This window comes from Ursus americanus, chromosome 17 (genome assembly GCF_024610735.1).
Source record: "Ursus americanus isolate L20-20 chromosome 17, mUrsAme1.1.p, whole genome shotgun sequence".
Lineage (NCBI taxonomy): Eukaryota > Metazoa > Chordata > Mammalia > Carnivora > Ursidae > Ursus > Ursus americanus.
Genome location: NC_142143.1, coordinates 21866163 through 21887522, shown reverse-complemented (window position 1 = coordinate 21887522; position 21360 = coordinate 21866163). Strand labels below are relative to the sequence as shown.

General features: G+C 44.1%; 1 protein-coding gene across 1 annotated transcript in view; it reads right to left on the bottom strand.

The window, feature by feature from the left end:
• Window positions 1-5563: 5563 nt before the first annotated feature.
• Window positions 5564-21360, bottom strand: part of LOC123780713 (ankyrin repeat and sterile alpha motif domain-containing protein 1B) — a 371480-nt gene continuing 355683 nt past the window's right edge. The window contains exons 11-12 of the mRNA XM_087868839.1: window positions 17251-17418; window positions 5564-7070 (exon numbers count right to left, since the gene is read on the bottom strand). Of these exons, the coding sequence (XP_087724965.1) occupies window positions 6963-7070; window positions 17251-17418 (276 nt within the window). The 3' untranslated portion in view covers window positions 5564-6962. The remainder of the gene's footprint in view (window positions 7071-17250; window positions 17419-21360) is intronic.

Genomic DNA, 21360 nt, shown 5'->3' with positions numbered 1-21360 from the left:
CATCCGGTATAGGTCTCAATAGCATTATTATCTTTTGTTTCAGTTATAAACTTCCATTCCTTTACTGCCCGTGTTTCCACGGTTTACAAAGTGGGAACCTGTGACTTTTGCTTTCTCTAGGCATCCTTTTCTGTCTCATGGTAGATCTATCTTCTTGGCTGTTAGCTCGCGGGAGACAGACTTTGTTCAGCAGGAAAGCTGTCATCTGCTTTCTTTTGGGTTGTCTGAAACTTTCTTCTCTTTGGGATGCGCATGCACCCACGAGTGGTGGAGGATTGGGAATGAGAATGGAGAAGAGACCTTGGGCTTGCTGCTTGGGCTGGTGCTTGGGAGTATGGTAGAACTCTGGCTTTGGCTGTCAAGTGTATCCAGGTTCAAATCCTGGCTGCACTAATGTCCTAGCTGTGTGACTTTCAGCAAATGTTTTAATCTTCTTAAGGACCTGCTTCCCAGGGAGCAGGAGGGCCTCATCCATCCAGGGGTGAAGCTTCTTACACTTTGTTGCCCCAAAATTATCTGGAAAACTTAAAAACCTCCCTAAACCTGGACCTCATCCCAGGCCAGTTAATTCAGAATCTCTGGAGATGGGACCCAGGCATCTGTACTGTTTTAAAGTTCCCAGGTGATTTCAGAGGTCAGTGGAGGTTGCGAACCAGTACCCTTTGCTGTGTCGCCCTTGATGGCCAGGCCACTGCCGTCTTCTGTCCAGCTGCCAGCTACACTTTGATGACTGCTTCTACAGTGTGCTGCCGTGCCTGCTTTGCTAGGACAGCCTCAGGAGTGTTGCTGGGCAGCACAGACGGTTGGTATGCCTATTGTATTAACAGAGATGAGGGGATCTTTCCTGCTCGGATTTGATGGCTAATTTATAGAGCAACTATTTTAGGGTTATTATCATCATGGCTCTGGTTATGGCTTTCTCTATCCAGGTGTCTCACCTTTGTGTACTTGCTTTCACTTTTGACCTAGTACCATGATTATTCCCATCATGGCAGACACTGTTGGTGGCCATCCTAATATCCAGTCTCTCCATTTTCGTCACTAACAACTCCTGAATTGTTGGGGGGCTGTAGTGTGCTCAGCTAAAATCAACAGCTGTGTTTTCCAGCTGCCTGTGTAGGGGTGGCCAATGAGTTGTGGCTTGAAGCTTCCAGGAAAGCTCCTAAAAGATTGCTGTACTCAATTGGGAGTCAGGAGACCATAGGTCATTATCATTCTTCTTATTATCTGGAATGTGGATGTGCTGGATAATGCTCCAGCAGCCATTTTGTGAGCATGAGGTGACCTTACAGATGCCATATGCTAAGGGTGACCGAATAAGAATGTAGAAGGAGCTTGTGGACCTCCCATTCCAGCCCTCTACTATTTCTGAAGTTCATGTTACATGAGAAAAAATTCAGCCCTTCCCTGTTAAAGAGACTGTTATTTCTGGTCTTTGCTACTAGTCCCTAAATTCAGTTCCTGATACTGAATAAACCAACCTGGTGTATAAGAGCAGTCCAGCAAATGTCAGTGACTCTGCATCTCTGCCTCCTCCACCCCCTTACTCTAGCCACAAACGCACTGTTCCTCCTCTGATAAGTAACTGGACATCTAGCTAGCTGTGAGGCTGTTGAAGCTTGGAATCCAGAAAGTCACAAAGAAGTGATGCATGGATCACGCCCAGCCCACAGATGAGTTTTATTTGGCCCACACTTATTTTTTTAAATGCTGAATTTGTTGCCAGCATTTGAAAATCTGGTGATTTTGCATAAATACTGATTTCTTAGAAAATCTGTTGACCCAGGGTCTTCATTTCTGCCTGGCAACAATTAGCTGAAAGTAAGTAGCAGCTGCCCCCTGAGATGAGGCAGGTGCTCTGTGGATCATCACAGCCCCACTCATTCATGTCACCTGTGGCTCTGAAGCCATGTGAGTTTGCAACTTTGTACCTCGCTACCCAGACACACACCCCAGAAGTGGCCTGCTCACATGGTATTCCTGAACTTCCCAGTCTCCCTTGACTCAACACTTAGCACATTGGGGTTTTTGTTTTTGTTTCTCTCAGAAAACTGAGCATACACTTTTGATAAGCGGAGAGAAATCAGCCTCTCATATGTCAGAAAACAGCTGATGTTGCTTTTTACTTGGAGGCCTCTTGACTTTCCTTCTCACGTGTCTTATTGAGGAGAGGCAGTAAGGGGGAGAGCTGCAGGCTCCTCAGGGAGCCGCTGTCGGCATGCTTGACTGAGGCACTGAGATATCCGGAGGACAATTAAATTGAGTATTGAATATGGATTGCTTTGAACAGGCTTTTATTACCGTGTCATGGGTAAGAAGGACTCCAGCGCAGCTTGCTCGTACTGCCCTCTGAAACATAACTTAGGTGTCTCCTGAATGGCAGGGCTTGGAAGCTGCACGTTCGCTCTGCTGCACTCGTGCAGTCTGTGACATGCATGCTCCTCAGTTGTCTGAACCCCTGAGAAAACCTCAGCTGTTGGGGTGACCCTAACGGAGCTGTTCAGTGCAGAGTCTGTTTCAGTCTAAGTCTTTATGTCCTTGGTCATTAACTACTCTTGGAAAGTTAAATGCCTATGCAGCTTTTACCAACCTAGGTCTCTGGGGTTTTGGAGAGTAAAACAATTTTGATGATAAATAATTTGTAGCTATAATTCTTTGAGTTACGCACAGTGTGCAGTATGTTGGCTCAGGAATGGTCATCTTAGCATTAGCGGTTCTAAGTAGAATGGTGCCACGCTGAACACAGAGCAAGTTCTCAGTGAGTAGATTGAGCTGGGATGAAGAGAGGAAGCAAGTGGAATTGGTCTGCACCAAATTCTTAGGGTTAATTCCCCCACAAAAATAAGACCTGGCTCATGGGTACTAATGTATGCAGGATGGTGATTGGGCAATGAGCTTAAGGAAATTCTCTGTCTGCTTTGGAGCTGGTTGCTGTGGGAAGCAGGACTCTGTTGCTGGGGCAGCCAGATGCCAGGGTTTGTTTGTACATTTGCACAGACAGCAGTAAATGGGCGTGGGGTGGGCTGGGTGTAGGGGGGACAGGAATGGAATAGGGGGCAGGTTGATGCAGCCTTGGTGCAGATAGACTCTGTTGGCCTACATTGGCTGGTTCCCCAATTATATTTTAAGAAAATGTGTTTATTACTGTCAGATTGCTTGATTTTCATAGGAAACATACTCAGTGAATACCTTATATAAAAAGAGAACTGAAAAACTTAGTGTCTTAAAAAAAAAGGCTTTATTCCATATAGACTTCTGAACATGGTCATTATATTCCAGTTCTGTGGGAGAAGACTGAACTCTGAAGGCTAGCCCATTTACCACATTTTCATTTCTTTTCGGAAGTAGCTTAGGAGCAATGTTACTTGGGGTCCAAGTGTGAATTTTTATTTTTGAGAATTTGGCCATTTGTTCATTATCTAAACCTGTGTTCTGGCCCATCATATCCAAACATTATATGCCCCAATAATATTCCCAACAGAAAATCTGGTATGTCTTGAGAAAAACCATTGGGGCCATGACTTACTAATGAATTAACTAGGCATAATTTTCATAGGGTTCATTCACCCAAACTTATCATAGAATATAATGTAAGAAAAAAAGAGTAATTCAAGTTCTTTTTTGGAATAATATGAGCATTCGAGGATCCCCATCCCCCATGGATACTGCAGTTACTAGTGTGTCAGACTTCCCCTTCAAGAAATCAGCTGCATATCTCTTCTTCATTATGTGGGCTGGCTCTCTTCCATTTGCCCCTCATACCTCTCCTTCTTCTTCCCTGCCTTGTGTAGACCATATCAATGAGCTCCTTGTCCTCTGGCTTCCAGTGGGTTCAGGTAATGCAGGGTGGATAGTGAGATCAGGGTATTTTAATCCCTGGCTCCCTCACTACAGCTGGCCATGTCCCTCAGCCTGTCTGGCAGCCCCTCCACACAGCCTTCTCCTTTCCTGTTCTCCCTCAGGCAATTACCAGCCCAGGGACACTGTTCCACCCGTCTGTTCCCCTACATGCTGCCAACACCTATGTAAGTATCCTATTAAACAACTCTTAAAATATCCCAATTGGAATGTGCCATCTGCTTCATGCTGGGACCATAACTGATACAAATAAGCATTTGATCCACAGAGAGAAGAGGACTGCTGACCTCTTGGTGGTTACCAAAGATAAAGAGGGGCCAGATTAGCCGAGTTGAAGCATTACCATCTAAAATTCCAGCCCAAACCTTTCTTCAGGAAACCTGCCCACTCTGCCTCTGTGAATGGCATCCCCTCTCAGGTTGGTTTCAGTGTTTTCAAAGCCATGGGTCTGTGCATGTCAGGCTGGTAGCACCCTGTTTGTTTTGGTGTGTTTCAAAGAGTAACAGACTTCGATCCAGCAGTGCAGGGGAGCTCTCCTGAAAGTCACAGGACATGGAATGTGAAATGCTAACGTGGCCCTAGATCACTTGACTTGCAGCACACGTTTTAGAAAAATGGAAGGATTGATGTTATGTAATTTTAACCCCTACCAAAATTCGTATGTTGAAGGCTAATCCTCCAAAGTGATGGTATTTGGAGATGGGCCTTTGGGAGATAATTAGGTTAGATGGGGTCATGATGGTGGGACCCTCAGAGTGGGATTAGTGCCCTTATAAGCAGAGACACCAGAGAGCTTGCTGCTACCTTAATTCTCTGCGAGTGAGCACGTGTGCGTGCACACACACACAGGTCATATGACCACACAGCAAGATGGCAGATGCCTGCAAACCAAAAGAGCCTTCAGAGAGAAACCTATCTGCCAGCATCTTGATCTTCGACTTTCCAGCCCCCAGAGCCGTGAGAAATACATTTGTTAAGCCACACAGTCTGATATCTCATTTAGCAGCCCAACCTGAGACAAACGTGTAGATGTTTTTCCAAACAAGCTATCTGTACTGTCACAGACAGTCTATTTGGGTGGTCCTTGCTCTTTTAGAAATTTGTTTCGGCAATTTCTCCTTGTAGCCTACTGTAATATTTAAAGACATTGGAGATTTTTTGGCTGAAATTTAAAGGCCAATGTATCATTCTCAGACTGGCTGAACTTAGAAATGAGTAAATTTTCTCAATTTTGCCAATTAAAAAAAATCCCTTTAGCTATAGATGTTGAGGAGGCTGGGCCTTTGGGTTTTTTCCTAAATGGAAGTGGGAGGGTGCTCACAGAATGATGCCAAGCACCGGTGGCTGTACAATTTCCGTTTTATTTTGTGTGCTTTTTTTTTATAGGATATAAATAATGACAAAAATTACAAAATTTATAACTGGAAGCCCAAGCATATTTACACATATGTTTCTGTTTCAGCAAAGCTACTATTTACTTTGCTCCTATACAATTACCTTTCGGTACCATACTTCAGTGTTATTTTATTCTCCATTTACTACATACATATCAACAGTGAATAGGCAAAATATATACAAGGAACTGTTCAGGTCAAGTAATTTAATATTGTATTAAAATTCTTCAACACTGAACTAAATCCATTTACATTTGTCAGTTTGAAATAAAATTTAATTATCTTTCTTTAAAACTCACCAACTGATGAATAACTGATAATCCTCGGGTTTGAAATAATATTAATAAAAAAAAACATTAAGACAACCCCACAATTTATCAATATCGCTATAATGAACTTCAAAATGATTCACAATATGATCAGTTAGAACAATATACGTTAAAATGTTACTTTTTTCTATAATGATATTGGTACTGTTTATATAATTTGATTCTACATAAATATACATTATGGTATCATACAAATACTCCACAGAGACATTAAAAAAATTAAAATACCTTAAAGAAATGTAAGTAAATTTTATTTAATCAAATAGTAAGCAAACATTTATTTGTTTCAAGAAAAGAGTTTTATTACTTTGGAATCTCTCCTCTTTTTTTTTTTTTTTTTTGTATTTTTTCTAGAAAAAACTTTTTGCAATAGAGTTTTATTAACACCTTTCTCAAACAAGGTTTCCATGACAGAAATCTTGATAGCAGGAGCCCTACATTTTGTTTTTTAACGTTTTCTTTAAAACACTGTGAAGGTTAAAAAAAAAACAATCTTTGCAGCTTATGGCTGCGTCAGCACTTTCGGTCGGATGCCAGTCTGCTTGCCCTAATCTCCTGCTCTGGGGAGTGTCATCAGCACTTTGCCACACCCAAGCCAGTCCTCTTGGTGGTAGCAGTAAAAATTTAGTTATTTGAAATGAAACCAGAAACATCCTTCACAACTAAACCTAGTTTTCTTATCAGTGCATTAATGAAACATTCTTTTAATAAAAATATTTAATACAAGACACACTTTTCTGTGCATAATAAATTCCTCTGTTTTGAATCATTCTTAAATTTTGAATCAATCCATAGATGTAAATGTTTTCTTTATCTGACATGGTTGATTACATATAAAACCCACAAATATAGAAATTGGGAAACAGGATTTCCTGGCAATCATGGGGGTGGTTTTTGTCTTATGCATGAAATGGTGCTCAATGATACGACTTTACAGGTGTTTTCTGGGTAGTTCTGTTCTGACTCTACCTTTAAAACTGCTGACTGAAAAATCCAAGATTTTTATACTTTTAGGCAGTATTAGAGATCCCCTGTACCTTTTTTTAAAAAGGTGTTATCCCCAAATTCAGCAAAGCAGTGTTGGGGGCAAAGTCATTAGAAATACGTTGGGTGGTGGCAGGGAGGGGAGTTGGGAGAGTCAGCAAAAAATCTCAACTCATGCCTCTCAGGGGTTACGGCTGGAAAGTCTTGGTTGCACACTTTCTGTCACTGGTGCAGAAAGAACGTCCCCAGGAATGGCCAGCAGCCTTTCGCCCATGACAAGGCCACACAAACAGAGCAGTCTTCCTCCTGGGCTGGGTGGAAACTGAGGCGCGAAGGGAAGCCTGCTCCGGGACTGCTCAGCGTGCAAGGCACCGCGAGGACAGGAGGATGGTGAGTATCAGAAAATTGTGGTTTCATACTTGGTATTAATTCCTCTCTTGGCTTCTTGTCCCGGCTCCACGATCCATGGCAGATTGGCCAAAGTCTTTTGCTCAGATGGGTCGATCTGCTTTAGAACAGAAAGGCTGATGCCTGTTATACGGTACCTGTACCGGGGTGCAAACATGCTTCCTAACACTTCTTGGAAACCAGTACTAGGCCCTGACAGGACTGCAGTCCTGTCACAGACCAACAGGTATGTGAGAATCGTGTGTTTGTCCTTTTCATTTAGGTTTACTGCATAAGGACTGTATGCAAGACATTCAAAGGGTGGGTGGTGAATGAGACCTGGCCCTTGCTCTTGAAGGCACACAGATGGGGAGCAAACACAGAAACACTTCAATACTGAGAAAGGGGGATGGAGGGAGGGAGGGTGCTCTGCAGTTAGGGAGCCAGGGGACTTCCTAGAGGAGGTGAACCAGGTTATGTCACTCTCCAGCTCTCAAGTCTACAATAATTTCCATGACAGAATAAACCCGAATTCCTCAAGGTGAAGTCTAGCCACACTGACTTTGCTTCTCCCTGCATGCCAAGACCACACCCAGGGCCTCTGCTCCCATCATCTGCTCTGTAGGAATGTTCTTCCCCAGACACCTGCATGCCTTGCCCCCTAATGTCACTCAGGTCACAGCTCAAACATCACCTCCTCACCTCTTCACCCAATACAAAATAGCATCCTAACTTCTCTTCTCTTCTGCTCTGTTCTTTATAATCCTTATGCCACACACATCATATATTTATTCCTTCATCCTCCACTGCAATGTAGGATTTTGTTCTCTTCACTGTTTCCCCCAGACTTAGAAAAGCTCCTGGCAACCCAGTAAATAATAGGAGGTACACAATAAGTACTTACTGAATAGATATTATAAAAGAATGAGGTAATGTCTAAACAGCTGGAGGATGAGCTAGAGTTTGCCTGGTGAGGGAGCAGGGAAAGGGGGGAACAGCATGTGCAAAGCTCCTATGGTAAAAAGAAGTGGCTGGTTGAGAAGCTGCAGTTAGGTCGGAGAGTGGAGATGGGAGGGTGAAAAGGTGAGCAGGGCCAGGTCAAGCTGAGCCTTGAACCAGACTGAGCTGAGCTATAAAATGGTTAAAACCATTTTAGCCCCTGTGCATATAAAGTCAAACAGGCCATTCCTGGGTAATGCTTGAGCTGTGAGCTCTCAGGAGGGGCCCTGGAGGGAGTTTTTCACTGCACTGCTCCCTCACCTTTTGGTGTTTCTACATCTGCCCTGGCCCTGGCCACCTGCTCTGCTCAGGAATGCTGGGGCAAGAAAGCCTGGGAAGGTCTCATTTGTATCTCCACAAGGCTGTGGGAAGGACTTCACATATTCTTAGGAATCATGGAATATTTCTCAACAATAATCAGCTGGACCTGAGGGAAATGGAACACGGACACCAGCTGAGGGGGATGGGATGTTGCGGCAGTTAAAGGACATCAGTATTATTCACTATGTATTTTCGTATTTCTCAGTGAAGGCTTTTCAATGAATATTTTATGAGCCCTCATGGCACCTAACCCAGTTGTGCTCTTCTGGAAGTTTATAGAGACCAGAGTAAAGTCAGATGGAGGCACCTGCCATCTGAGAAAGAATGTAATAGTCTAAGAGATAATCCAAAAATATTCTGAAAACTGGACATTTAACTTACAGGTTTGTTTGTTTGTTTGTTTGCAGGGGGGAAATAGAATTAAAAGCAGGTATATAGTTGATTGTGACTAGGTATCTACCTCAGAATGGATGGCCCAGGAAAAGCCTCTTCATGTAACTGAGACCTGAATGACAAGTGGGAGTGAGCTGTGCAGAAAGATGGGGGATACTCTGCTAGGTGGAAGGAACAGGTGACACAAAGGCCTCAAGTAGGAATAAGCTTTGGTCTGTTGCAGGAATAGGAAGGCCTGAGCATCAGAGAGCAGCACGGTGGGAAATTAGGTTTAGGTACCTGGGGCAGTGGTGCCATGATCTGATGTGTGTTTTAGGATCACTCTGGTTGCATAAGGAAGACTGTTAGGACATGTACTGCAGTAGTTCTGGAGAGCATAGTGGTGGTAGCCTGGATGAGAAGAGTGAGGAAATGGAGAGGAATGGGTGGATCGGAGACATGTTTTAGGGGTTGAGTAGATGGAATCTGCTCATGTGTTGTACACTGTGGTTGGAGGAAGACAGGAATTAAGGATGACCTCTAGATTTATGGCTTGAGCAACATGGTGAATGGTTATGCCATTTACTGAGCTGGGAAAGACAGAGTATAAATAGCTTTGAGGGGAAAAACAAGAATTCTGTTCTGGGGACTTCCAGGGAAGATGGCAGGGGAGGAGAATCCTAGGCTCACCTCATCCCATGGATACATCTAGAGAACACCCCCATCAGTGTAAATAACCCAGAAAATGACCTATAGATTGGCAGAAAAGACTTTTCACAGCTAAATGTAAAAAAGAGCCCACATTGAAGAGGGTGGAAAGGGCAGAGATGCAGTTGGGAGCCAAACACCTGCAGGACCTAAAGGAGGGATCCTGTGGGTGCAGAGGGGGAGAGGAGCAGACCCCACACCAGGCACCCCAGGCACAGAAGACATGCACTGGGAAGATGAATTCCTGTAACATTTGACTTTGAAAACCAGAGGGACTTAACATCATGAGTTCTTACAATCAGTGGGGCTTAACACACCTGGAACTTTGAAAATCAGTGAGCCAGAGAGTGACAGGAAACTGAGTCCCTGCCCTTAAAGAGGCAGCATAACAAATACCCCACCAAGATACAGCATAGAAGCAGCAGTTTGAAAAACACCTGGGGTATACAGGAGGGAGGAAGACTTGCTTACTAATCTCAGAGCATGTGCTGGAGGGGCCGAGATCTTTGGGAGACTTCAAGAACAAGAGAACTGGCAAGCACCATTTCCCTCTCCTACCCCCCAGCCTGGATATGGGTACACCCGTGTGAACCACTGCAGCAAGAACTCTCTCCACCTACCTTGCTAACAGCATGCCCTGCCCCCACGCTCTCCTGTGGACCCACCCCCCGATCTGGCCTTGCGAGTCCATCCAGAGCAACACCACAAGCATGGCAGGATACAAGCAGCCCTGACAGGGGTCAGCACCACCTCAAAGGGACTTCTGCCCTGGGGGAAGGGGAATAAAACCACACAAGCAATCTGACTGTGGCCCCAGGAGTGGGCTGGGGGCAGATATCTGGTCTGACTACAGGCCCCACTCATCAACAAAAATGCAGGGGACAACACAGGGAGAATGCTTTCCGTGCAGTGCTCCTGCAGCTCTGGAAAATACCTGGTCTAACCCAACTCAAGCCCAAGGCTGCCCCAGACTGGCCCACTAACAACACAGGGAACCAAACCCTGCCCACAACAGGTAAAGAGAGCCACAGAAGACAACTGGACTGAAGGCAAAAGCAGCTCAACCACAACAGTAAGGTGCACACAACACACAGAGGGAATACCCCATAAGTGCCAGGTTCTGATGAAGAGGGGACATTGCACTGCAGGGCACTATAGGACCTCTTGTTGATAAGGCCACTACTTTCAAGAGCAAGAGACATAGCTAACTTTCCTAACACACAGAAACAGACACAGGGAGTTAGACAAAATGAGGAAACAGGAATATGTCCCAAATGAAAAGAACAGGACAAAATCACAGCAAGACAACTAAACTCTTAGAGATAAGTAACGGAGATAATATGCCTGATAAATAAATAAAGGTCATAAAGGTACTTACTGGACTTGAGAAAAGAGTACGGGACCTCAGTGAGACCCTCAACAAAGAGATAGAAAACATAAAAAAGAACCAATCAGAGATGAAGAACCCAATAACAAATTAAAAATACACTAGAGGGAATAAATAGACTAAAGGAAGTAGAAGAATGGATCAGTGATGTGGGGGACAGAGTAGTGGAAAGCAAGCAAGCTGAACAGGAGAAAGAAAGGATTAACAAAAAATGAGGCTAGATTAAGGAAACTCAGTGACACTATTCAGTATAACACTGCATTATAGGGATCCTAAAAGAAGAGAGAGAAAAGGGGGCAGAAAGCTTATTTGAAGAAATGATAACTTAAAACTTACCTAATTTTGGGAAGGAAATGGAAGTCCAGATCCAGGAGGCACAGAGAGCCCCCAACAAATCAAACCAAGGAGGTCCACACCAAAACACATTGTAATTAAAATGGCAAAAAGTTGTGCTAGAGAATTTTTAAAGCAGCAAGAGAAAACAGTTACATACAAAGGAAGCCCCATAAGGCTATCAGCTGATTTTTCAGCAGAAACTTTGCAGGCCAGAAAAAAGTGGCATGATATATTCAAAGTGCTGAAAGAAAAAACCTCTAACTGGCAAGGCCATCATTCAGAATAGGAGAGATGATAAAGAGTTTCCCAGACAAAAGTTAAAGGAATTCATGACCACTAAACCAGCTCTACAAGAAATATTAAAGTGGACTCTTAGAGTGGAAAGGAAAGACTATAAGCAGGAGTAAGAAAAGTAGGAAGCACAAAAGCAGAATTAAGTATGCCTATAAAAATCAGTCGAGGGATTCACAAAATAAAAGGATGTAAAATATGACACCATACACCTAAAATGGGGAGAGAGGAGTAAAAATTTAGTGCTTTTAGGGGCGCCTGGGTGGCACAGCGGTTAAGCGTCTGACTTCGGCTCAGGGCGTGGTCCCGGCATTCTGGGATCGAGCCCCACATCAGGCTCCTCCGCTGGGAGCCTGCTTCTTCCTCTCCCACTCCCCCTGCTTGTGTTCCCTCTCTCGCTGGCTGTCTCTATCTCTGTCAAACAAATAAATAAAATCTTTAAAAAAAAAAATTAGTGCTTTTAGAATGGGTTCAAACTTAAGTGACCATCAACTTAGTACTCACTGCCATATGCATAAGATGTTACATACAAACTTTATGGTAACCACACAACAAAAGTGGTAATAGATATGCAAAATAAAGAGAAAGGAGACTAACTTTATTACTAAAGAGAGCAGGCAAACCATGAGAGAGGAGAGCAGGACAAGAAAGGAACAGAGAACTACAAAACAAAATAGCAATAACTACATACTTGTCAATAATTACTTTGTATGTAAATCAAGTGACATAGGGTGATGGAATGGATAAAAAAGCAAGACTCATGTATATGCTGCCTACGAGACACTCATTTCAGACCTAAACACTCACATAGTCTTGAAATGAAAGTGAAAGGATAGAAAAGCATTTATCATGCAAATGGAAGTGAAAAGAAAGCCAGGACAGCAATATTTATATCAGGCAAAATAGACTTCAAAACAGATGGTACCAAGAGACAAAGGACACTACCTAATCATAAAGGGAACAATCCAACAAGAAGATAACAACAATTGTAAATATGCAGCCAACATGGGAGCACCCAAATACATAAAGCAGCTCATAACAAATATTAAAAAAAAAAAGTAATCAACAGTAATACAATAGTAGTAGGGGACTCTAATACCCCACTTACATCAATGAATCATCCAAACAAAATCAATAAAGAAACAGTTGCTTTGAATGACGCATTGAACCAGATGGATTTAACAGATATAATCATCTTAAAACAAATACACATTCTTTTCAAGTGCACATGGACCATTCTCCAAAATAGATGTTAGGCCACAAAATAAGTCTCAACAAATTAAAAAATATTGAAGTTATACGATGCATCTTTTCTGACCACACCACTATGAAACTAGAAACGAACCACAAGAAAGAAGTCTGGAAAGAACACAAATACATGGAGGTTAAGAAACATTACTAAACAATGAATGGGTCAACCAAGAAATCAAAGAGGAAATTAAAAAAATAGATGGAGAGAAATGAAAATGAAAACACAATGGTGCTAAATCTTTGGGATACACGAAAGATGTATCTAAGAGGAAGTTTATAGCAATACAGGCCTACCTCAAGAAGCAAGAAAAATCACAAACAATGTAACTTTACACCCAAAGGAGCTAGAAAAAGAACAAACAAAACCTAAAACCAGCAGAAAGAAGGAAATAATAAAGATTAGAGAAGAATGAAATAGAAAATTAAAAAAAACAACAGATCAGGAGATGGTACTTTGAAAAGATCAACACAATTGATAAATCTCTAGCCAGACACATCAAAAATAAAAAAGAAAGAGGGGACTCAAAATCAAAAATGAAAGAGGAGAGGGGCGCCTGGGTGGCTCAGTTGTTAAGCATCTGCCTTCGGCTCAGGGCGTGATTCCAGGGTCCTGGAATCGAGCCCTGCATCGGGCACCCTGCTCTGCTGGGAGCCTGCTTCTTCCTCTCCCGCTACCCCTGCTTGTGTTCCCTCTCCCACTGGCTGTCTCTCTCTTTAATAAATAAATAAAATCTTTAAAAAAAAATGAAAGAGGAGAAATAACAACTGACATCACAGAAATAAAAAATTGTGAGAATATTATGAAAAATTATGTGTCAACAAGTGGGACAACATAGAAGAAATTAGATAAATTCCTAGAAACATGTAACCTCCCAAAACTGAATCAGGAAGAAACAAAAAATTTGAACAGACCAATTACCAGCAACGAAATTGAATCAGTAATAGAAAAAACTCCCAACAAACAAAAGTTCAGGACCAGACAGCTTCACAGGTGAATTCTACCGAACATTTAAAGAAGAGTTAATACCTATTCTTCTCAAACTTTTCCAAAGAATAGAAGAGAAAGGAAAGCTTCCAAATTCATTCTCTGAAGCCCTCATTACCCTGATATTAAACAGATAAAGACACCACCAAAAAAGAGAACTACAGGCCAATATCCCTGATGAACATTCATGCAAAAATGCATAACAAAATACTGGCAAACCAAATTCAACAATACATTAAAAAAAAATCACTCACTACAATCAAGTGGGATTCATTCCCAGAATGCAAGGATGGTTCATATTTCCACATCAATCAATGTGATACATCACATCAATAAGAGAAAGGATAAAAACCATATGATCATTTCAAAAGATGCAGAAAAAGCATTTCACAAAGTGCAATATCCATTCATGATAAAAACCCTCAACAATGTAGGTTTAGAGGGAACATGCCTCAACATAATAAAGGCCACATATGAAAAACTCACAGCTAACATCATACTCAACGGTATGATAGACCTGTTCCGCTGAGATCAGAAACAAGACAAGGATATCCACTTTCACCACTTTTATTCAACACGGTACTGGAAATCCTACCCTGAACAATCAGACAAGAAAAAGAAATGAAAAGCATCCAAACTGGTAAGGAAGGAGTAAAACTTTCATTATTTGCAGAGGACATAATACTATGTATAGAAAACCCTCAAGACTCCACCAAAAAACTACTAGAACTGATACATGAATTCAGTAAGGTCGCAGGATACAAAATCAATATACAGAAACTGCATTTCTATGCACAAATAATGAGGTACCAGAAAGAGAAATTAACAAAACAATCCTACTTACAGTTGTACCAAAAATAGTAAAATACCTAGGAATAAACTTAACCAAGTAGGTGAAAGATCTACTCTGAAAACTATAAAACACTGGGGCGCCTGGGTGGCTCAGTCATTGTCTGCCTTCAGCTCAGGGCGTGATCCCGGGGTCCTGGGATCGAGCCCCACATCAGGCTCCTCCGCTGGGGGCCTGCTTCTTCCTCTCCCAGTTCCCCTGCTTGTGTTCCCTCTCTCGCTGGCTGTCTTTCTCTCTGTCAAATAAATAAATAAAATCTTTTAAAAAAGTGAAAACTATAAAACACCGATGAAAGAAACCGAAGATGACACAAATTCCAAGACATTCCCTGCTCACAGATCGGGAGAACAAATATTGTTAAAACGTCCATACCACCCAAAGCAATCTACAGATTTCATGCAATCCCTATCAAAATACCAACAGCATTCTGCATAGAACTAGAACAAAGAATCCTAAAATGTGTATAGAACCACAAAAGACCATGAATAGCCAAAGCAATCTTGAAAAAGAAGAACAAAGCTGGAGGTATCACAATTCCAGATTTCAGGACACACTACAAAGCTGTAATAATCAAAACAGTATGGTACTGGCACAAAAATAGACACATAGATCAATGGAACAGAAGAGAGAGACCAGAAACCAACCCATGATATGATCTATTAATCTTCAGTAAAGGAGGCAAAAATATGCAATGAGAAAGAGTCTCTTCAACAAATGTTGCCAGGAAAACTGGACAGCTACATGCAAAAGAATGAAAGTGGTCCACTTTCTTACACCATACACAAAAATAAACTCAAAATGGATTAAGGACCTAAATGTGAGACCTGAAACCATGAAAATCCTAGAAGAGACCACAGGCAGTGACTTCTCTGACATCAGCCATAACAACATTTTTCTAGATGTCCCCTGAGGCAATGGAAACAAAAGCAAAAATCAACTACCGGGACTACATCAACATAAAAAGCTTCTGCCCAGCAAAGGAAACAATCAACAAAATTAAAAGACAACCTACTGAATGGAAGAAGATACTTGCAAATGACATATCTGATAAAGGGTTAGTATCCAAAATATATAAAGAACTTTTACAACTTAACACCAAAAAGCCCCAATAATCCAATTAAAAATTGGTAGAAGACATGATAGACATTTCTGCAAAGAAGATACACAAATGGCCAACAGACACATGAAAAGATGCTCAACATCACTCATCATCAGGGAAATGCAAGTCAAAACCACAGTGAGATACCACCTCAAACCTGTCCGAATGGCTAAAATCAAAACCATTAGAAACAAGTGTTAGTGAGGATATGGGGAAAAAGGAACACTCATACACTGTAGGTGGGATTGCAAACTGGTACAGCCACTGTGGAAAACAGTATGGAAGTTCCTCAAAATATTAAAAATAGAATTAACAATATAACCCAGAAATCACGCTGTTGGGTATTTACCCAAAGAATCTGAAAACTTGGAAAGATATATGTTTATAGCAGCATTGTTTACAATAGCCAAATTGTATGTTTCAGATGTGTGTTAGATATTAAAGAAGCAACTGAACATACAAGTCTGGGTTTGTGGGAGTGCAACAGGATTGGGAACCAGTGGGGCTGGGTAGGTGCAGAGGTGACGGGACCATGGTGTCTGAGGGGAAGGTTTTCAGAGGACATGCAGTTACTGGTGATGCTCAGAGATGAGGGATGAGCATGGGGGTGAATGGCTGAAGTGGGGTTGAGGTGAGTAGTCAAGGAGCAGAGGCTAGATGCTGGAGGGATTGTCCCCATTGAAGCTGCCAAGGGATTGAAGGGACTGAAGTCGCCAAGAATGGTGGCAGGAGTAGAGGCCCAAAAGAAAACAAGAAGCCACATGGTCACAAAGGCAGGTGCTTCCTGACAAACATTAAAGATCTTAGACTTCCCCCATGACCCCACAAGAGGGGGATGGTGGGGAGGAGAGAGCTAGAGATAGAGGGATATGTGGGTGTGGGAGCAAGGCATCTGGGGGTTCCTGTCTGTCCCGAGCCCCAGCGTTCCTAGGATGACACACGGCAGCCGGAGCAGAAGCCAGATGGGAGGCTGGTTGGGAACGCTCCAGCTTCAGGGTATTGCTACTACCAGAGGAGGCCGCTTTGAAGTCATAAAAGTCTGTTAGGACAAGATGTCTACAGAGCTTGTGGGAGGGAAGGGGAGGAAATTCCTGGAGGAAGGCAGATGACGAGGAGGAAGGAGGGGCTGCACCCTCTGAAGAGTCACCGCTCTGCAGGAAGCCCCAGCTGCTGGGAGAAAGCCTGCCGCAAGCTGGCATCCAAGCCTCTGGCAGAGGGGGAGAGGGCCGCTCTGCTCTGACCCGAGACGTGGGCACAGCCTGTGCATCTGGCTAGCTCCCTCTAGCAGGCACCTGGGACGCCCTGCTGTGAAGCTGTGCCAACCTCTCCAAGGGCCTGTGGCTCGCAAGAGGTTTCGGCCCCTGGTGGGATGGCGTGAAGCCTCAGGGAACATTGTTCCCAAGCTTGCCTGAACCTTCAGGAAAGATTCATCAAGGAAGCAGCAGCACCCAGTCCACCTCTCACAGAGCTGCCACAGGTGACAGAGAAAGTGGAATTTTCTTGAGAGACTCTAGGTTCAGACAGATGGTCCCCCGAGACTTTGCAGGAACCAGGCTGGGAGGATGAAGGACACATGCCAGGAGAATGAGGCCAAGGGAGACAGAGAAAGGCAGGCCCCCCACATCACTCGGGACCTGCTTAACCGCTTCCTCTCCCTCCAGCTCAAGATTTTCAGAACATCTGTATTGTTTCTACTTACCACCGACTTGCGAATGCTGACACGAGGCTTGGGGATGGGTTTGGAGGGTTTGTTTTCAAAGCTTTCTGGAAGTGTAGAGGAATGGCCCCCTTTTCTTGCTTGTAGTGCGAGTTGGTAAGCAACTTCAAATGCCTGTCCCAGTGTTAGGATGATTTCGTAGGCTAAATTCTGCAAGAGAAAAGAGAAAAGCATTTACTATGGCATACCGCAGGTTGGCCAAGTTGAGTAGCTGAGGAACACTGTGGGAGGTGAACTGGCAAGGACCTTGAACTAGTCCACCTGGTGTGGCAGTGAGTCAGTGGAAATCTGTGAAGAACAGGAAACCCCAGGTCCAATCTAGAGTCTATATGAGGCATTAGCTAGCATGCGATGCATTGGCTGACAGCCACGCTAAGGAGCCGACCCCCAACTTCACCCTATGGGGAGCAGGCCCACACCCACTGGCCCCAGGAGCCTATTCCATTCAGAGCCTCCCTCATGGGCAGCTGGTCTGCTCCCAGGCCTTGGAAGATAAGGGGTTACTACGGTCCTTCATCTGAGTTCTGGAAGCGCCTCAGCCGTGCTTGTGACGACGAGCCCACACACTCCACAGGAGGTGTTCCTGAGAAGTTTGGATCTTTTTACCTCAAACATCTGTGATTCAGTGAACATCTCTAAAGCACAATCAAAATCTAATTTAGGCGGAGGAGAGAGGCATTAGTCATGCTGGTGTGGTGTCTCACAGTTACAGCAGCCAGCATGCAAACAGAGCCAATTATCCATCTATTTCTTGAGGCGCTTGCTCTCCCTGTGGGTCCACTCCATATTTTATCATCAAATCAGCAAGAGACAGGAGATTCTGTCAGGCCCAAATGCCATGCCAAGCAGTGACTGGGAGAAAGGTTCTTTTCTTCGGACCTTCAATCACTTCCTTCAAGACGACTTCTAGCTTTCTTTTCTCTTCTCCAGAAACGTATCTTTGGTTTCTGCCTTCTCTTCCCAGCACAGCTCCATCTGGTCGTCTCTCACGGAGAAAACATGACGTTGTCTAACCCCAGAGAGGCAGGGTCTTGACAATGCCCCTGAGGTCACAGCACACCAAACAGGTAGATGCCTGTCAGTCACAGAGAACTTTCTTAAAATCACTGCACCAGCAGAGAGCAGGCATGGTCTGTCTCAAGTTTTCATTCTGATCAGTGTCCCTAGAATGTCTATTCATTTTTCAAAACAGAAATGGCATTCTGTTTATGTGCTTTTCCAACTATGGCCCCTACCAATCTGGCCCCTCGAAATCAAGCCACAGAATAGCTCAATCCCCATGATGATGGGGAGAACTGTTTGGGTTTGTTCCCACTTGATGAAGACAGTGAAGGAGAAACAGGCTGGCTTTTGGAGGCCATGTGGAAGAGGCCCATGGGTTTGTGCACTGACCAGATTTCAGATCAACGCCAGGCTATTGTGGTCTTAGACTGAAGGAGGGAAAATGCCTCCGAGCTTGAAATCTGTTTTGACAGAGGAGGTGTCTTCTCTGAGTGACGTGTTAAGAAATGATGGCCCCACAAGACAGACGTGTGCTTGCTGGAGACACTGAAACTTGCACAGCCAACTGAGCACTTCCTGCAATGAACACTGATCCCATGTTTGCCTCCACGGATGAGTCAGACTAGTAAATTAGCAGTGCACCGACAAATGATAGTGGAGGAGGGCTGGCAGACAGCTCTGGCCATCACTGCACAAAGAGGGCTGAACCCTTCGACTGCCTACACTTGGCACTCACGTCATCGTCAGCTTTGCCTCCTAGCGTGCAGAAGGGACCCCTCTGAAAGGCAGACTGGGGCTTTTGACTTCTGTAGTCTCCATGTGAAGTCACGGGCTCTTGGTCTTGTTCAGCACGACTGTGGAGCTGGCTGATGTCCGTCTGTCAGAGCTATGTAGCAGATAGTCATGCTCTGGGTGGGCAAATGGACTAAGGGAAAGATGGCAGATTCAGCAGTTCTATAATGTTCAGCTTTTAGCTACTGGAACAGTGGAGCTTAATGAGTGTGAATTCCTGTATCATTAACCTAAAAACAAATTCCTGAAAGTGAGATTTACTTAAAGCTCCAGTGTCATCAAATGAAAGTCAAAGAGGCTCATTTGAGCAAGTGAGATTTTTCACATGACTGTTATGGGAAGCCTAAAGGTTTTTGAAAGGTGCCGGGTTAGAAGCCCTGCTTTTTCATTTTTAATTAGTTCTTGGTGTTAGGAAACTGCTCAAATAAGACACTGAGACCAGACTGTGCCAAACGGCCTCTCCTGGTTTGGCTTGTGTTCTTCTTGAGTCTTGCTTTTCACTTGATTTTCGAATGCTTTACAGAGTTTTTTCCTTATAATTAGGTATAGTAAAGAGCTGGACACCGTTACCTTTCCTATCTCTTCTGTCACCTCAGTGTTTGAGGTCTTGATTCTGAAAGCCAGGGAGGGCCCATGGGCATGAGGAGCAACTGATTCTGATGGGGCTGGAGTGCTGAGTACTGACACACCAGGGCCCCTGAGGGGAACACTCATCAGATCAACCTGCAGACACGTGTTGAGATGGGGAGGAAGATTCATTTCTCCCGCCTCTCCTTAGTAACAGTCCCACTATTTAAATGAGAGGACAGTTACTGTGAGGGTAGGAGTTTCTACTAGGACGAGACCAAAAGTGAATACTGCAGTATCAGAGAGGCTGAGGTCACAAGCCTCGCCTCCTCCTGTGAGCCAGGCTTGCCGACCCTGGTGATGCTGGCTGGCATTGAAGAGCTAGAGATGCTGCCCCCAAACCTGAAGGCCCAGCCACTCTCTGCTCGCAGCTGCGGGGAGGCCGGTGCCCGAGACTGTGCCTGACACACCGCAGGCTCTCAGTAAATGCACGCTGAATGAATGAATGGGCAGCCAAAGGACAAACTAGAGAAACAGCCCTACTACAGGTACACTACAGTTACCCTACATACAGTACAGATATACTATCCAGCGGTATGACTCTCGGTAGCATAGCTACCATTAAGTAAGGACTTTACAGGTGTTCGGAATTGAGTGTGCCAAGCACTAGATTTATCTAAGTATTACCACAGTTATCTGCAAAATACCATTATCCTTATTTTATAGGTGACGAAATAGAGGTTCAGAGAGGTTAAGTAACTTGCCTGACATCACAGAGCTAGAAAGTCACAGAGCTGTGATGTGAACCAGTATTTGTGGCTCAAAGCCCATGTTCTCAACTCTACCCACATGTGTAGCTTGTTCCAGGATGGCTGCCATCAATTCTGCTGCCCTGTGTACACGCCATGACCTTCTCCTAAGAGGGTGAGTCTGTTTCTTTACCTCCTTGAATCTGGATTGGCTCTACTGACTTTCCCAATTAGCAGAATGTTGCAGAAGTGACATGCTGGGACTTCCGAGATTTGGTTGTGAGGAGCCTTGTAGCTTCCATCCAGGCCTCTTGAAACACTTGCTCAGAGGGAATCCAGCCATGTGTAAACATTTGACCACCCCGAGGTCACCGTGCTGTGCGAAGGTCCAAGCTAGCCAGAGGCAGAGACCGCCTGGTAGGAAGCAGCAGTTGCAGTCATCCCAAACTTGCCTCCAGATACACAGCGAAGGAGTCATCCTGGACATTCAGTCTCTGGGAGACGCCGCACAGGGAGGACGCAAGACTGCAGACAGATGGCCCTAGTAGAGCTGTCCTAACATTAGCAGCCCACTGAGCCACCCCAGCAGAGGCCCGAGATTGCTGAGCAGAAAAGGGCAGAACTGCCATATTCTGCCCAAATCCGTAACTCACGGAATCCTAAACCTAATGAAATGGATATTCTTCTATGTCACTAAGTTTTGGAATGGTTTGTTAAGCAGCAACAGATAACTGGAACACCATGTGATGCTAACAGCGGCTGGCTCCTCATTTAGGCAGCAGGAGGAGGAACTGCCAGCCTGGGAGCTGGGATGGACAGTATGTAGTCCTGGGGAGTCACTCCTGGAACCACCCCACCCTTAGCCCTGGCCGTGGGGAAGCTAGGAGTCCTGTGACCCGTCCTGGTCACAGCATCACAGTAAGCACTAAGGTGTCCCTTCACACGTTAGCCCAAACCACGGAGCTGGAATGTCCTTCTAAGT